Consider the following 18,010-nt stretch of genomic DNA (forward strand, 5'->3'; position numbering starts at 1 on the left):
AAATTTCATTTTTATTTGTTAATTTATTTGTCATGACAGAGATGAACTGGTGGAAAATGTGTGTATCATCTCCCAACAGAAATTCATGTCCAGAGGACTCCTGCTCAACATAGAGGTCACATCAGACTGACCTGTAACAGCAGCTGTTTTCTGACTGAGCCTCTGATTTCCTTTGTGTGGCATGAGAACAGAAAGCCTACAGTGAAGGAGGGAAAACAGATTCAGTTTTCCATCTCTCATCCAGACAGTTTGTCTTGTGCTGTAAAAGGTCTTGAGGATGTGCGCTCTGCTGACGTCTGTGAGTAAACTTATTGTCTCTCCACTTACAAAGAACTAAAGCTTTTGTTTCTCAAAATATTATCACCCCTTCTTGCAATTAATACTAAGTCTATTAATCATCACACTAGTAAATCCAAAATGGTTCATTCTGTTCATCTGGACATAGCATTTTCAGTGGGAGAAACGTTTCGTCATTCATCTTAGTGACTTCTTGAGTCTCAGCTCACTGCAGTTTTCCCCAACCTCATAAACTGTACATTTCCACAATGACTGAAACTCGGTCAGTTTCTTGATCATTAATGAGTGATAAATTATTTTGTAAATGTTGGTGATCACATCACAATTCTCAGCTGCAGATCCAAAACTCTGGACTCATCTCCCTCTTCAGATCTGCTCATCTATGATACTAACAGTATTCATCTCCTGACTTCTGCTTAGCTTTTTCAGTCTCAGCCAAGAGTAACTCAGTCTGTCATTTTCCTGAATATATTTCTTTCCCTGATTTATATATTTTTAATGTTATTATTTTATTCTTATAAATTATTTAGTTGATTTTGTATTTTTATCACTAATTATTACAATAATTTAAAGTACTTTTTAGTTGTTGCGTTGTACTTTGTTGTCAGTTGTTAGCCGACCCACAACATCTGTTATGTTTAAATATATAATATAAATAAACTGATTTGACAAATTCAGTTAAAATATCTGTGTCTCATCGATATTTCAGGTGTTAATGATTCCTGCTGGAGTTTGAATTATGTCCACAGCAGAATCTGTGCTCTGGAAGGATCTTCAGTCAACATCTCCAGTAAATACTCACATCCTGACTACCAGCAGATACAGTCTAAATGTTGGTATAAAGTCAAGAGAAATGCTGAGGAGGACGTCAGGAGGAACCTGACTGAGGATGCAGATCATGTGGAGTATGATGACAGCATGAAGAACCAACACATCCTCAGATTAAAGAAGCTGAAGAGAGATGACTCAGCAGAATACAGGTTCACCATCACAACAGAAAATGAAGAAGTGAAACAGTTTGATTTTCCTGGAGTTACTCTGACTGTCACAGGTAATTATGGTTTGTCAGTAAGCAAGAGTAAAAATATTATATTTTTCAAACCTACTAGCTCTTAATAGGTACATGTTGTGTTACAAAAGAATATGAAGAGCCATCATTCAACTGTGTCTTACATATGTAATGTAAGTCATCGCACAGATCCAACCAAATGCATGATGCAATCATCAGATTTCTCGAGCCATTCATTTCTTCTGCATATCCATTTTCAAGTTTCAAGGTCCCATCCAAGATAGTGGCAGTGAAAACAGCAGTAAAACTATAAACATCTAATCTTTACTGCCACTGTTGTGTATTTGTGAATTTTCCACTATATATGCACTACCCATACTACAGTGATGTTTTAAGTGCAAAAAAGGAAAATATTGTACTTCTGACATATCTTGATTAAGGCATAATACGTAATGCCTATGGTTAATTTCATCAGTTGGCCAAACCCATGTCTTTGTGAGATAGAGTACTCAGAGAGAGCGCACACAGACACAGCTCCAACATGTAGAGAGACTGAAGCCTGGATTTGAACCAGGTGTGAGGCAACAGTGCTAACCACCTTCTCACCCACTCATAAAATGTTTATGCTATGTTAATGCTGACTTAATTTTATTTCTAAACACTACCTGAGGTAGAAACTCTGCATTTCCTGTTGACAGGGGATTTCTTAAAATCACCCCGCAATTCTTCAGCTGAGACACTTGAGTTAGAAAACACAAACACTGCAGTTGTCTTTACTCGCGAGGACAAGTGACAGAGCGCTCCTACATGTAAGAGACACTCACGGACTTGCACTCTGTCACCGTCTGCTTTCTTTATTTATACAGCAGGAATTAATACATTTGTTCAGTGACATGAGCATGTGCATATGTGATTGTGTGTGTATGTGTGTGTGTGTGTGTGCACAAGGTCAGAACTGCTTGTTCAACTTCTTACTATCGCTGTGGAAAGATTCAGATACAAATATCAGAACACGTTTCATAAAGAACAATCAGTTCTGAGCAATGAAAAGATCATCATGCAGCATTCTATCACAAATAAACTTATATCATCAAATCAAATCACTTTTATTGTCACATCACATGTGCAGGCACATTGGCACAGCACATGCGAGTGAAATTCTTGTGTGCGAGCCCCACAAGCAACAGAGATGTGCAAACACAACAACACAAACGAGCAAAATACAAGAATGGCCGACCTGAAACTAATAAATATATGTACAATATATAATAGTGTATGCATTTCTGGATGTGTATACTAAATATTTTCCTACGTGTGTGTGTGTGTGTGTGTGTGTGTGTGTGTGTATACACATTTTTACAAATTAAATAGTAAAAAAAAAAATAATAATAATAATAATAATAATAATAATAATAAAATATATAAAATATACAGAGTTGAATATGTGCAAAACAAGTGGCATTTATATACAGTGTGGAGTGCATAATGTTGAAGTTCCAGTAGTGAAGCTGAGGTGTCTATGACGTGTTCAGCAGTCTGATGGCCTGATGGAAAAAGCTGTCTATCATTAAAAGCTTATACTGACTAAACAAATACAATTCTCTATTGACACCTGTATAGCGTCTTCATGTTTTTTACCCATGCATGTTCTGATGTTAGTATGATCAGTTAGGAAAGAAAAAAGAAGAAACTATTTTAGCCAGGCAAAAATGTTTCTGCTATATTATTCTTTATTATAAAATCTGAATTAATTCAAAATAAAAACACAGTGCAGTGATTTGTAAAAATCACACAATATAAAACAGAAAACAAATCAAACATATAAGAATATATTTTTCTTATGAATTTGATGCCAGAAATGTTTCTCAAAAATGTTGGGACGGGGCAAGAGTAAAGCAAATTGGAGGAAGTTTTGCAGCTAATTAGTTTCATTGGCAACAGGTCTGTAATAAGAAATAAAAAGAACATGTAGAGTTTCTTACATGTAAAAATGGGCAGAGGTTCACTAACCTGCAAAAAACTGCATGTACAAATTGTGAAAATTTTCAGAATAATGCTGCTCAGTCTGTATCAGAGCCTAGACTCTGATTGTAGAGGTGAAGAAAGTGGCTCGAATGGAGCTTGGGTGCTTGAGTGTTAGAGATGCAGGGGAGGTGGGTTATGCAAAGGCATTTGCAAAGGAGAATGACAGATGTGCAATGAAATTTAATGTATGAAGCATGAATGCTGATTGGCCAGAAGAAGGTGACTGGACAAGACCAGTGATGGCACAGTTTGACAGTGTGGGAGAGTGGGAGTGATAAAGCTTAGATTTAGCTGGTAGCACCTGGAAGTGGACAGATGTGAGACCATAGAAACTTGTGCATAATGTTCGTTCAAATGTAACCTGAGATAAACAACAACACATGGCATATCTGTGCCACTATTTATTCAAAAAAAATACTAAGCAAAAGGCAGGCACTAACTCGCGATATGGGAAATCCATGAAGTAGTCAACTTTATTTCTGTACAATTATTATAGATGTTACTGCTACTACCTGCTACTATACTATAATCATAAAATGTTGCTAGTTTTTAACACACTGCTTCTGCATTTTGTTTTCATTTTAGTTAAAAAAATAATAATAATGATACAGTGTAATGTATCATATGTTACAGGGTGGCTGTAACAGGTCACCAACTAACTGGAAGGTTGGTGGTTCAATCCTAGTCTGCTCCAGTCTGCATGCCAAGTATCCTTGGGCAAGATGCTAAACCCATGTTGCTCTCCAATGCATCCATCAGAGTATGAATATATGTGGATGTTAGTTATTAAGCACTGAGAAATGGTAGAAAAAAAGTGTGAATGGGTGAATGCACAAGTTGTGTAAAGCACTTTGAGTGCTCAAAATAGAGTAGAAAAGTGTTATATAAGAACCACTTCATTTATCATTTTGTTCTTATTCACAAATCACATTTAATGCATAAGCCACAGAGGAGATTTGCTATAAAAGAGATTTCTTTGACCAACGTTTCTCTTTCAGAGCTGAGAGTGAAGATGAGTCCTTCTGCAGTGGTGACAGAGGGTCAGAGAGTCACACTGACCTGCAGTACCAGCTGTCCTCTGACTGACAACACAAACTACATTTGGTACTTGAACAGTCGACCTCTGACCCCGAGAGAGAACCAGAACAAACATCTGATCCTAGACCCAGTCAGCAGGGAGGATGCAGGAAGCTACTCCTGTGCTGTGAAAACCAACAAAGATATCAGCTCTGCTCCAAAGACTCTCACTGTCCAAAGTATCACAGGAACATGGACACCAGCAGCTGCAGGAGGTTCTGCTGCTCTGCTGGTTTTAGTACTTCTCACTGTCTGCTGGTGGATCAGGTGAACATCAATGTTTTGTCTCTCACATCAACCAGATTCAATCTCAAGTTCACACACTAACCTGTTTCTATATTCATCTGTTTCACTGACCAGAACACAGAGGTCAGGAAATGAAACAATGGAGAACTTCACGGTAAAGAAAATACATTTAATAATCTTGCTTCTGTATAGGCACAGTCTTTTCCACATTTAATCCTACCACTCCTCTTTTTCACCACTTAATTTGAAATGTTTGTTCTGTTTTGCATCACTTACACTTTGGTTTCAAGTATGAAAGCTTCTCACCTCCGCTGGCAGAGGAGGAACCTGACTACAGTGAAATCTGCTTGTCCAAGAATAAAACAGAGACTCTCTACTCCACTATTCAGCCATTTCAACCACAAGAGCAGGACCATCACCCCTATGATGTTGTGGACTTGAGAAACAAGACTGCTCCTGAGTGAGTATGTTCTGTGGCTATAAATCACACTTTAATTGAATTATTTTAATTAATGCACTAGTTTTCTTACTTTCAGGCTCAATGAACAGGCTCTGGACACCTAGAAACTTTACAACACATCAACCTAAAGAAGATAAAATATAACAACACATGTGGCTGTACAGGACTTGAGTGAATTTGTTGAGATGTTGGCTTTTTTTTTGATGAGTATTTACGTGTTGTGGGTGCTCTTGACAGCATTAATGGATACGCTTAGTTTCAATTCCTATAAGTGACTAGGGAGGCTGAGCAGCTCTTGATCTTGAGACGCTCGCTCTCAGGCTCTGCCTCACACCAAATAAGAGGAAGCCTCAAAACCAGTGCTTTTTGTATAGTGTGTAATTAAAAGCACTAGTCTTTCACACATTACAAAATCTCAGTTAAGTCTTGGAATTTTCCACTGAATACATAATGAACTGTTTCCCAAAAATGTGCCATTTTAGGAGTTATTACTTTTTAGTATCAAACTGGGAGTCTTATTTAACCTATTTAACTATCATCCACTGTTTTAATCAAAACTGTTGACTAGCAGGTTTGCAAGTCAGAGATGTTTTGCCAGGTTATGGTTATGTTATGCAAGCAAGTTACTCTTGTAGACTTTTAGGCATTGCAGAGACACTACAGAAGAAAGAGACTGGTTACTCCAAGACTGCAGAGTTGACAACAGGATAAGAGGTCATAGAAACACAACTTCCAGGTGGGGGAAAGTCCAACTCCAGTCCTCTAGAGCTACTGTCCTGCAGCTTTTAGACGCGTCCTTGTTCTGACACACCTGAATCAAATGAATGGCTTGTTACCAGGCCTTTGCCAAACTTGATGGCATGCTGAAGAGGTAATCCAATCATTTGATTCAACTGTATTGGAATAGGGATGCATCTAAAAGCTACAGGAGAGTAGCTCTCGAGGACTGGAGTTGGACACACAGGATTTAGAGATTCATAAATGACTTCCCAAGTTCCCAGATGCAATTCTGTCAAGTTTCAAGACTTGCTAGAAGCATTATGGAGCAAGATAACGAAAATAAATTCTCAACCAACATGAAACATCTGCCGTCAGATGACATATACCCAGTTAATTGGATATTTTAATAAAATATAGTATTTAGTAAGTAATTCTTTTTTCAACTTTTGCTTTTATTTAGGCTACAGTTATAAATTTTACGTTTTAATAAGCCGGGGTCCCTATGATTTCTTGTCTACTTTTATAGTTACACATAATATGTTTTATAATATCCAAAGGTTCTCATGTGTTTTCAGTATTTGCCATAATCATGTGCATTATGTTGTCATATGCTGTGGGAGTGTCTGGTCGGGTGTGGTCCAGGTTCCTGTTGTCCGTCCCCTGGGGTGGAGTTGGCCAGCTCATCACCTGCTTCCAATTTCCGGGGCTCCATCTAGAGGGTTTTTAAGCCAGCACTGCCTGCTACTCCTCGCCAGTTTGTCCTGCTACCACCCGTGATTCATCACCCGTCGTACTCACCAGCAGTGCTGGTTCTGTTTCCGTCCCGTTCTCCCGTCTGCCCAGAACCCGAGGACCACACACTCATCTTCTCCTCAGCCTGCCCTCCAGCCCGTATTTCAACCTCCCTGGACACCTTGGAACCTGGACCAGCCTCCCCACGCTCTCAACCATCCCTGGAACGCTCCCCGCCTAATAGCCGGTGTTTTCAAAAGTTCCCGCCCGTGTTCTCCCTGTGTTCTACGTCCGTTTCTCCGCCCTCGGGCCTCCCTCAGTTCCTGCGAATGATTTCTGTTAGACCCAGTCTTGTTTAAGTTCCTTTTCCTTTCAATAAATTGTACATAGTTCGAGCAATTGAGTCTGCTCTTGAGTCCACTGCATCCTTGTTTGTGACATTATGTTATTTTTTTGGTTTGTAATATGACTACTTTTGAAAATATAGGTAATTTGACATGCACATTATCATTACAATTAATGTCCATGGTTTTTCACTTTTGTGTCTACTTCTGTCTTTATAAAAGTTGAGTTAAATTAAACCTGTGCTCCAATGTTTTTTTGATGGCCACACTTCTTAATAAAATATAGGAGTGTAGCCTGACTGGGATTATTTAAAACAAGACCAATTTCAAATGTTATTCATACATTTTATTAACATACCATTGTATTACAGGATTAAGTCAGGTAAAACAGATGAATAAAAGATGAATAAAAGAATGCTAAGTAATTCCTTGCCTACTTCTTCTGCAAAAAACAAATTAGTCATAGGAGTGTTCCTGTAAGTGCTGGAGTGAGAATGAGGAACAAGAGAAAAAGAAAAGAGAAGGAATGCAACTCTTTTCTCGATGGTCACTTGACACTGTCTTAGACAGTATACATTTCCTCTTTACTCAGTCCACAAAAGGATAAGCTGTACAACCTTTTCACTGGTTAATGTGTTAAAAGTAAACTTGAGCAGCAGGATCATTATAAGGTGACCAGATGCTGTAAAACATCTTTAAAGAGGCTTTAGCACGTCAGGTGTTTCCTGTGTTAGTTTTCCATATATACTGCTTTGCACTCAATTTCAGAGTAATAGTGAAAGGAACTTTGGTTAAACTGACTCATTCAGTTGTGATTTTCTTGTGCTTTCAGTTCTCCACTAATATTTTTCCACATACTGGAGGACCTCCCTCTTTTCATACACTACACTGCATCGCTCACCTCTTCCAGCAGCACCTCCTGAGACAGCTGGGGACTCAATCTGCACACTAGATAATGGAAACAGACAGTTCTTTAAAGAGAGAAAAGTGAAAGTTTGCTGGTTCACGTCCAGCTAGAGACACAAATCCCCATCGAGCTTGCATCTGGTTTAAAAATGCCAAATCCAACATGCAGAGCTACCTGCAGTTAACCCATTTGTCACAAGACAGCAGCAAACGTTTGCTGACATTCAGACTTTGGCTAAAAGACAATTCCAAATCATGTATCATGTACATGTATTAGGAGTGTGACAGTTAAACTGACCCAGCTGAAGTCTCTAGACCTGTGATGCTGTAAAAATATTTTGTGTGTTTTGAAATTCTGAATCATGCATGTGAGACTGCAGCATTTGGGTTCCCAGATGTTTGTAGAAGCTGAAAAGCTTATTTTAAAATTGAAAAATGTTTACACAAACATCTTTCCTTAACCCTGCAGCGGTGAGTTCTTCCCTCCACACCACTCAAGCTGCTGTAGTTATCTTTTGATATTCAGTTTCGATCCGCTCCTCACGTGTTAACCTCTTCAACATGTCAGTGGCTGTGAACAAAGAGAAACTTATAAATAACTCATGAAAGAATAAAGTTACGTTGAAACCAAGCACACCACTGTTTTTCTTGTGACATTACCAATAAGTTTGATGTGTCACATGACCCTCTTCCTATTGAAAAAACAAAAGTTGTATCCAAGATGGCCGACTTCTAAATGGCCACCATGGTCACCACCCATCTTGAGGAGTTTGCCCCCTCAGAGATACTAATGTGCCACAAACAGGACTTTAATATCACCAACCATTCCCATGTTATTACATTGTATCCATATAAATGGCCCACCCTGTGCTATTTTAAACTTTGTTTCTCACTGCCATTGTTTGAATTGACATTAAAGCTTTAGTTTTTTATTTTATTTTTTTTAAACTGTGCTTAAAATGTGACTTACTTAGGTTTCTACTTTGTTTGTATTGGCAACATTTAGGAAACCATTATGGTATATGTGGATTATAAATATAGTAAACTAGTAAAGTAAACTAGTACCACGGGCAGCAGCCAAAGCAAAGACCAAGACCTCCCTCTCACCAGCCACCTCCTCCATCTTATCCAGGGGAAAACCAAGGCTTCAGAGGCCAACAGAGAGATATAATCTCTCCAGCATGTCTTGGGTCTGCCCTGGGGCATCCTCTCAGTGGGACATGCCTGGAACTAGCAAAAGCATGTAACCATAGGTGAGGGTAGGGACGTAGATCAACCAGTAAAAATGCGTTACCATGGCAACTGAGGCTTTGTGTGGATTACCGTCTGTTGAATTCAAGGACTGGGCAGGATGCTTTTCACCTGCCTTGAATTGAGGAGTCCTTGAATGTGTTGTCCAGTGGATGCTGGTTTTTGACCTTGGACTAGTGGCTACAATCAGGGCCCTGTTGCTGAGCCGGATAACTGTACTCCTTTTGGGATATTTGAATTTAATCGCATGCCATTTGGCTTCTGTAATGCACCAAGCACTTTCAGAGATGGAGTAAATGTATTGTTCCCAGAATCACCCAGAATGTTTATTGTTGGATGATGTAATTGTCTTTTCTGCCACAGTAGATGAGCATATCCAGTACTCAGGAGCAGTTCTGGAGACGTTGCAGATTCTAAACTTGAAAACTAAGTTGGAAAAATGCTGCTCCTTGAAGACAGAGGTAAAATGCCTTGGGCATGTGATCTCCAAGGATGGGGTAGCAAATGACCCAGACAAAATATCTGCTGTGTCTAATTGGCAAAACCCCTAGCTCTGTTGCTGTGTTAAGATCATTCTTAGGGTTTGCTAGCTATTATCACCGCTTTGTCCCAAGTTTTGCCTCCCTAGCTCATTCAGAGCTTCAGGAATGAGGTTTTGCCCATTATGACTTACATAATGGGCATAGTCACCAGGGGATAGACAGAATTGAAAACTTGATACAGAAGAGATGTTATAGTCCAGGTGTGTTTAGAGGTTGAGGATCATTGTCAGCAACACTGTGTTCAGGCTAAGGCAGTTTATTCCAGACCTAAAGCAACCATGGGTCACCTCATGCCTGGGAGGCCTAATCAGATTCTAGCAATTAATTTCTAATGCCTTGAACCCTCTGTTGATGGTCATATAAATGTATTGATTCTTACTGATGTGTTCTCCAAGTTTACTCAGTTCATTGCCACTAAGGATAATTCCTATTGAAACAGGTACCTCTCCAAGGCCACATTTAGCTTTTGAAAAGCTTAGTTCAAGTTCTCATCATATTATGAGATGCTAAACACTAATACTTTACTGTTCAGACTCTTCAGAAAGCTTCTCTTGTACTGTTAAAGATGTTGAGCATCCATTGTTAAATAACTGGATAACAAGTAGATATGAAGATTAGTATTAAAGCCAGTGTGATGTGATGATTTCAACAATTTAAACAGAAATGAAGTCACTATAAAATGGCTCCTGTGAGAGTTTAGGATGTTGGACTTTGCTTATACATCATAAAAGTATTGTTAATTAAAAAAAAAAAACACATATATTTTGTATTTTAAATATGTAACAGCAGTACTTGTATTCCGTTACTCCCCAACACTGTATAAAACCTAAATCAAGCTGTCTTAGAAAGTTTAGAAGGCCAAATAGCACTGCTTAGACCAGGCATTCACACAGCCCCAGATTCCTGTGATTATAAAGAGGAAAAACAGCCCCGCCTACCAGAGGTGGTTCCCAGACTCAGGTCTTACCTGTCACGTTGATGAGAATTACATTAACATGAATCCAATATGATTTTTAATTTCTGCTGCAGTATATCAGTTCTACACTAGAGGTCTCTTTGTAGTGAAAGAAATGATTGATAAACAAGGAAGCGACGGTATTAAAACTGAATGCAGCTTGGAGAAACACTTAAATCAGCTCTGCATTCAGTCTATCCTCTTAGATGGCTTTTGATTGATTCTGGTTTCTGATATTTTTTCAAGTTTAATATAAACAGCGGCAGTAACTAGGCCTTTAAAATATTCATACAGCCAACTTTTTCTCATTAGAAGTTAAAATTAATAACAGCCATGTTATTGGCAGAAGCTGGATGTTTGCTTCTGGGTTTCATTCTGTGCCTCTCAGGTAAGAATAATTTGTTTCTCTTCATGATAACTGTAAGGAATATGCGTCAGGAATGTAGAAAAAAGACGCAGAGAGTTACAAGTTTATTTAAGAAACGAGAAAAGTCTCAGTTACTTGTTCTGCTGTTCTGAAATCTGAAGTGTATCAAAGCACCAGATTGTGATCCTTCACAGTAACATGCTGTCATCACAGATTAGCACAGAAAAGAAAGTTAGCATAAATGTTCACCATGTTTTCTAATCACATGTTGTGTTAAAGGTGTTCAGGGAAAACCAAACAGCATCTGTGCCTTGAAAGGTTCATCAGTGAATCTGCCCTGCTCAGATCAACATCCCACTGCAAGAAATAGCTGGTACGCTGGATACTTGAGTATCTCCAAGATATTGTTCACTACAGATGAAACACATGTAAAGTACAGCATGTCAGCAGAGAGTAATTTCACTCTAACAATCAATAATCTGACAGAGAGTGATGGAAATTTTTACTGCTGCATTAAAACTGCTGACAGATCAACGTGCCAACAAAGTGGAATTAATTTCCAAGTTACAGGTACAGTTCTTTTTACAAATGCATCACAAATGAATGAGTTTACGAATGATCAGTGTATTCATGTTGATCATGTGACCTCTCAGAGCTGCAGGTAAAGGTGATTCCTGCCACAGAGGGACAGACAGTAACACTGATGTGCAGCAGCAGCTGTCCTCTGACTGAAAAGCCTGCAGCCTACATCTGGTACAAGAACAGAGAGTTTCTCTATGAGGACTGGTCTCCCTGGTACCAAGAGCTGCTCAGCAGTGAGGAAGCAGTCACATACTCCTGTGCCGTCAAAGGCTACGAGGATCTCAGAGCCCCTCAAGTCTCTGTGGGTGAGTCATGATGGACACCTCCTCATCATGTTATGAGATGTCTGACAGACATGAATAATTTCACTGTTTAAACATCAGTGGTGTTTTTCAGGTTTTGTAACTCCGACCTGCTTCAGTGTGACCTATGCTAAAGGGAGAATGTGTTCTTCTCAGCAGACATCAGTGGACGAGTCCTGCTCCATCACATATCCCAGAGGTGAAGTTCTGGACAAACTGCACTTTGAAACTTCATTTTTATTTGTTATTTATTTGACATGACAGAGATGAACTGGTGGAAAATGTGTTCATCATCTCCCAACAGAAATTCATGTCCAGAGGACTCCTGCTGAACACAGAGGTCACATCAGACTGACCTGTAACAGCAGCTGTTTTCTGACTGACCCTCTGATTTCCTTTGTGTGGTATGAGAACAGAAAGCCTACAGTGCAGGAGGGAAAACAGATTCTAGTTTCCAGCTTTAATCATGACAGTTTGTCTTGTGCTGTAAAAGGTCTTGAGGATGTGCGCTCTGCTGACGTCTGTGAGTAAACTTATTACTTATTGTCTGTAAACTTACAAAATAGAACAGTTATGGTATGGTACAGTTGATTGTTCTGTGTTGTTGTTAGAATATCTGACCACAATAACAGAAACACTGTAAATTTTAATGCTACAATAATAATGTGTTAACCACCATTTTTAAGATCTGATAATGTTTTATCTTGTTGGAACAGTCACAGGTGTTGTTCTTTTGCATTTTTAGGCTGTTTTGACTCATTATTGTTTGAGGTGTGAGTCTCTGTTATAGCTATTGGCAATTGTCAGTGCTTATTTTGCAATAATTTTATATATTTTGTAATGATTTTGTAATAATTCACTGAGGGTTTTTTTTCTGAAAACAGTTTTTTTGAATCAATAATTTACTGTATATCTCATAGGTCCTGATAAAATATTTGCATAGCAATTGATTAAAAATTTATGATCAAGGGAAATCATTTACATATGTGATACAAGAGCATACATACACGGAAATGATTTGTAAATTATTTCTGTTTATGTATGTATGTTATATTTCTGTTTCATCCATATTTCAGGTTTCAGTGATTCCTGCTGGAGTTTGAATTACGTCCACAGCAGAATCTGTGCTCTGGAAGGATCTTCAGTGAACATCTCCAGTAAATACTCACATCCTGACTACGAGCAGATACAGTCTAAATGTTGGTATAAATTTAAGGGAAATGCTGAGGAGGAAGCTGAACAGCTGACTGAGGATGCAGATCATGTGGAGTATGATGACATCATGAAGAACCAACACATCCTCAGATTAAAGAAGTTGAACAAAGATGACTCAGGAGAATACAGGTTCACCATCACAACAGAAGCTGAAGAAGTGATAGAGTCTGATTTTCTTGGAGTTACTCTGATTGTCACAGGTAATTATGGTTTGTCATTATATATGTAAAAACAGCTGTCAACACAATATCCTCTGCAATGCTTTCAACTGAATTGACAAGAAAAAGATGCAGGAATTTTCCTCAGGTGATGATGATGTTTTATTTAGTCAAAAGGCTATAAAGAGTTTTTAATGCTTCTTGCACTCTTCAGAAGTTAGTGAAAATCCAAAGCACCAAATCCTGTTTTCTCTTTAATGAGAAACCGTTACAATTACTGACCAGTCTGAGTGTTTTTCAGAGCTGAGAGTGCAGATGAGTCCTTCTGCAGTGGTGACAGAGGGTCAGAGAGTCACACTGACCTGCAGCACCAGCTGTCCTCTGACTGACAACACAAACTACATTTGGTACTTGAACAGTCGACCTCTGACCCCGAGAGAGAACCAGAACAAACATCTGATCCTAGACCCAGTCAGCAGGGAGGATGCAGGAAGCTACTCCTGTGCTGTGAAAACCAACAAAGATATCAGCTCTGCTCCAAAGACTCTCACTGTCCAAAGTATCACAGGAACACGGATACGAGCAGCTGCAGGAGTTTCTGCAGCTCTGCTGGGTTTAATACTTCTCCCTATCACTGTCTTCTTGTGTATTAGGTGAACATTATTGTGTTATCTCTAAGACCAGTCATGTTTAAACTTTATTTGTTTTTGTGCAACAGGACTTCCAATCCATAAACTTTACAGAATTTCAGAGACATTGCAGCAATATGAATGTATGTGTGTGTGTCAGGTTGTGTCTTAGACTCCACCTTTCTCAGAACATCTCATGCTGCCTCAGGTGTGGGGGCCTATTTCACCCTACCATGCTCCCTGCTGGTGGCTGGTTCCCCACCCGCCAGCTGCTGCTTGGTGTGGCCTGGTCCCCCTGGCTGTGTCCAGGGCCTGCTGGGTTGGGGGCCCAAGGGTCTTCTCTTTAACGTGAATTTATGATCACTGTCTCGTCTCATCAGATGAACCTTGATCTCATTTATGAAAACATCTCAGCTCAGTCAGCAGGGCAGGATGATCATCACTACAGCAGACTGCACTTCAGTGAAAACCACACAGCTGACCTCTACTCCACCATCGAGCCACTGTGTGCTCAATAAAGAAACGTTTGTTAATATGGTGATTTTTTTCTCCAATGATAAACGTTTACCATCACAGCAAAGACACTGCAGCTTCTTGATCCATCAGTGGATTACGCTCACATTATTGGAATATAAATTACAGGAGAAATAAGTTGAAATTGAAATCCAATTGAGATTGAAAAGCTCTAATCTTAAGCACTTTACTTTGTGTGCTTCTGATGCCATTAATGAAAACATCAAAGCCATTGTGTCTGCAGGTTTCTCTTCTGTTAGGTTTTTGTCTGTACCACAAAATAACCCCTAACAGTGTCACATGTCTCTGCTCTCACTGTCAGCACTGTCAGGTTTTAGATGAACATATAATAATATGTAGCCATGTCACATGTTTAACTGAGCTGCTTTGAATGTAGTTTGTCTGGAGAAAGACTCAGAAAAATCAAATCTCTTTTCAGCCTTTCAGGTAGGAGTAATGAAAATGATGTTTCTGGAATGTAGAAATTATGCATAATTTTACTCATTAATTTATTTAAGTTTATAATGTGATTTGATCTGTATGACCTCTGAATTGTATTAAAGTACCAGATTTGTATCCTTAACACTAACGTGCTTTCTTCACACATGAAGTCCATCATTCTACAATGAGAAAGATTATTGACAAGTGAAAAACATTCAAAACTGGCTTCTGACTTACAACATGCTGCTGTGCAGTGCAACTAAGATGTCCTAACCTACCAACAACTGTACCAACCTGATTCAAGCTTATTTCAAATACAACGATCAAACAAAATGAAGTATATGCATAATATGTGTAACGGGGTTCAGTAACCTTCCAGTCATTGAGGTGGCCATGGCCCTCACAAATTACTGTAAGTTATTACAGTAATTTGCCTTTACCCAGGGGATGCCATACCCTGCATTTACGGACTTCCTAAAATCCACAAGGAAGCTGTCCCACTCAGACCCATAGTCAGTAGCATAAACTCAGCCACTTATAACATTGCTAAACACCTTGCTACCATCCTTGCTCCTCTCGTGGGGAACACCCCACACCACATCAAGAACTCCACCAACTTCACCGACAAGGTCCAGAAACTTACCCTGGATCCAGATGAAACCATGGTGTCCTTTGATGTAGTCTCTCTCTTCACTTGCATACCCACCATGGAGGCAGTGGAGACTGTCAGAAAACGACTACAAGAAGACAGCTCCTTGGAGGACAGGACCAACTTCACACCCGATCAGATTTGCACACTGTTAGACCTCTGCCTCACCACTACATATTTCAAATACAACGAAGGCTTTTACAGACAAAAACATGGCTGTGCCATGGGCTCCCCCGTGTCACCTATTGTAGCCAACTTTTACATGGAAGAAGTGGAAAGGAAGGCTCTTGGCTCTTTCAAAGGAAGAGTACCCAGCCACTGGTACAGATATGTAGACGACACCTGGGTCAAAATCAAGACACAAGAAGTGGAATCCTTCACTGCGCACATTAACGCTGTGGATAAAAACATCAGGTTCACCAGGGAAGACACAAAGGACAACTGTTTGTCTTTCCTGGACTGCGCTGTGCACATTGAAGAGAACGGCAACCTCAACATCGAAGTTTACCGGAAGCCCACACACACGGACCAGTACCTCCTGTTTGACTCCCATCACCCTCTGGAACACAAACTTGGAGTAATTAGGACCCTACACCACCGGGCAGAACATTGTTCCCTCTAAGCCTGAAGGAAAAAAGAAGGAACACACACATGTAAAGGAAGCACTCAAAACGTGCGGCTATCCTAAATGGGCGTTCTTAAAGTCAGCAAAGAGGCACAGAAAAGAAGACCAGACACCAGCGAGGGAGGATAAGAAGGACAGACGCAACAACATTGTCATCCCCTATGTAGCCGGTGTATCAGAAAAACTCAGGAGGGTTTTCTCCAAGCATGACATCCCGGTGCATTTCAGACCCAGCAACACGCTCAGACAAAAACTGGTTCACCCGAAAGACAAAACGCCAAAACACAGACTTAACAATGTGGTGTATGCTGTACAGTGCAGCGAGGAATGCCCAGACCTCTACACTGGAGAGACCAAACAGCCACTTCACAAGCGCATGGCACAACACAGAAGAGCCACCTCCACAGGAGGTGGAGGTGGCTCTCAGCAGTCCAGCAGTCCATCTGCATCTTAAGGATAAAGGACACTCTTTCGAGGATGCCAATGTTCACATTTTGGACAGAGAGGACAGATGGTTTGAAAGAGGAGTGAAAGAAGCCATTTGTGTCCACTGTGAGCGACCATCTTTGAACAGAGGCGGTGGTTTACGACACCAACTGTCTGCCATCTATAATCCAGTTTTGAGATCCCTTCCCAGACGCCTTAACGCCCACTCACATCCTGGGCCATCTGATCTCAGGAATTCGCATGATAAGGTGGGGCCAGGTTTCACAATGAACTCACCCGAAACTCTGGCTGATTGGGACCCACACCCAGTTTCACACCTTGGCTCAGGCGATTAGAGGATCATCAGGGGGTCCTTTTGTCCCTCTGTGGGGGGAAACTCCCACTAGGTTTATATCTGGGACTCTCCACCATTTGACCTTAGAACTGAAGAAGCTTCTCGGATGAGAGGTGAAACGTCTTCAAGCAACTTAAAGAAGTCCAGACGCTTTTCTTTGCAAGCTCCTTTGACTACAATGACCTGGATGACTGAGAACCTTCACAGACTTATTACTGTAAGTTATTACTAATTATTAAGTTAAGGCCATCTGTCTGACAGCTAAAGCCTAGACTAAAATGAGTCATACAAAGGACAGTGAACCCAAGCTCAGCAGCAAATCTTCAACAGAATGGCTTAAAAAGAAAAGAATCAAAGTGTTGCAATGGTCCAGTCCAGTCTTTCCAGACCTTAGCCTGATGGAAAAACTGTGTTGAGTCATTAAGAGGGATGTGCAAACCTCCATGAAATGAAGCAATGCTGTAAAGAAGGGTTGGCCAAAATTCTTCTGAAATGATGCAGTTTCTTATAGGAACTGAAAGTAAGATATTTAAAGACTTAGCAGCTCTTGAACTTGAGACACTCTGTCTCTGTCAGGCTCTCTCACACCAAATAAGAGGAAGCCTCAAAACTTTGTCAGATTTAACTTCATATAAAGGCAAGCAAACCAGTAAATTATCTGAAATCAGGCGTATTAAAATCCAGGAACTTCTCACTGGACACAAATAAATGTGTTCAGTTCTAATAAATGTTCTATTTTAGGTATTATCACTTTGTACATTATTGTGGATGGAACAAAAGGTAAAAATCTTGATCCCAGACTCAGAGGACTCAGTACTAGTTCATCATCACCATCATCTCAGCTGCACCTAATATATTCTTGATGGTCTGGTTGTATTAAAGGTTCTTTTTATTGCGCAGCTTAAGGGAAAATTTCAGTGACTTGGATGCCTTTTGAAACTGCTGGAGTGAGAATGAGGAACGAGACAAAAAGAAAAGAGAAGGAATGCAACAGCCAAATGACGCTGTCACAGTCAGTATACATTTCCTCTGTACTCACAAATCACAGAAGAATAAGCTGTATAACATCTTTATTAGTTTATTTTTTTGAGGTGAAAACTCACACCTTGACCAGTCACCAGTAAATGATTTAAACTCATCTTTTTGGTAGATGCACCTACGACATGAATGTCAAAATCCTATGT

The 18,010-nt window shown here is 39.8% G+C and overlaps 2 protein-coding genes and 1 long non-coding RNA gene across 3 annotated transcripts in view; 2 read left to right on the forward strand and 1 right to left on the reverse strand.

Annotated features, from left to right (window-relative positions):
- The window catches only part of LOC120715298, a 38,053-nt gene extending 30,718 nt beyond the window's left edge, over nt 1-7,335 (forward strand). The window contains exons 5-10 of the mRNA XM_040002244.1: nt 80-298; nt 1,007-1,348; nt 4,330-4,675; nt 4,769-4,808; nt 4,945-5,114; nt 5,191-7,335. Of these exons, the coding sequence (XP_039858178.1) occupies nt 80-298; nt 1,007-1,348; nt 4,330-4,675; nt 4,769-4,808; nt 4,945-5,114; nt 5,191-5,218 (1,145 nt within the window). The 3' untranslated portion in view covers nt 5,219-7,335. The remainder of the gene's footprint in view (nt 1-79; nt 299-1,006; nt 1,349-4,329; nt 4,676-4,768; nt 4,809-4,944; nt 5,115-5,190) is intronic.
- Nucleotides 244-17,800, reverse strand: LOC120715652. Its single transcript, XR_005691719.1, has 3 exons — nt 17,789-17,800; nt 4,317-4,322; nt 244-522 (listed from the first exon to the last, which is right to left on the reverse strand). It is a non-coding gene; the product is annotated as an uncharacterized LOC120715652 (long non-coding RNA).
- The window catches only part of LOC120715234 (carcinoembryonic antigen-related cell adhesion molecule 1-like), a 45,918-nt gene continuing 38,627 nt past the window's right edge, over nt 10,720-18,010 (forward strand). Inside the window, exons 1-6 of the mRNA XM_040002124.1 lie at nt 10,720-10,952; nt 11,211-11,501; nt 11,585-11,818; nt 11,910-12,014; nt 12,120-12,338; nt 12,892-13,230. Of these exons, the coding sequence (XP_039858058.1) occupies nt 10,898-10,952; nt 11,211-11,501; nt 11,585-11,818; nt 11,910-12,014; nt 12,120-12,338; nt 12,892-13,230 (1,243 nt within the window). The 5' untranslated portion in view covers nt 10,720-10,897. The remainder of the gene's footprint in view (nt 10,953-11,210; nt 11,502-11,584; nt 11,819-11,909; nt 12,015-12,119; nt 12,339-12,891; nt 13,231-18,010) is intronic.

The sequence above is a fragment of the Simochromis diagramma genome, unplaced genomic scaffold (genome assembly GCF_900408965.1).
Source record: "Simochromis diagramma unplaced genomic scaffold, fSimDia1.1 OVJJ01000798.1, whole genome shotgun sequence".
In the NCBI taxonomy this organism is placed as follows: Eukaryota; Metazoa; Chordata; class Actinopteri; order Cichliformes; family Cichlidae; genus Simochromis; species Simochromis diagramma.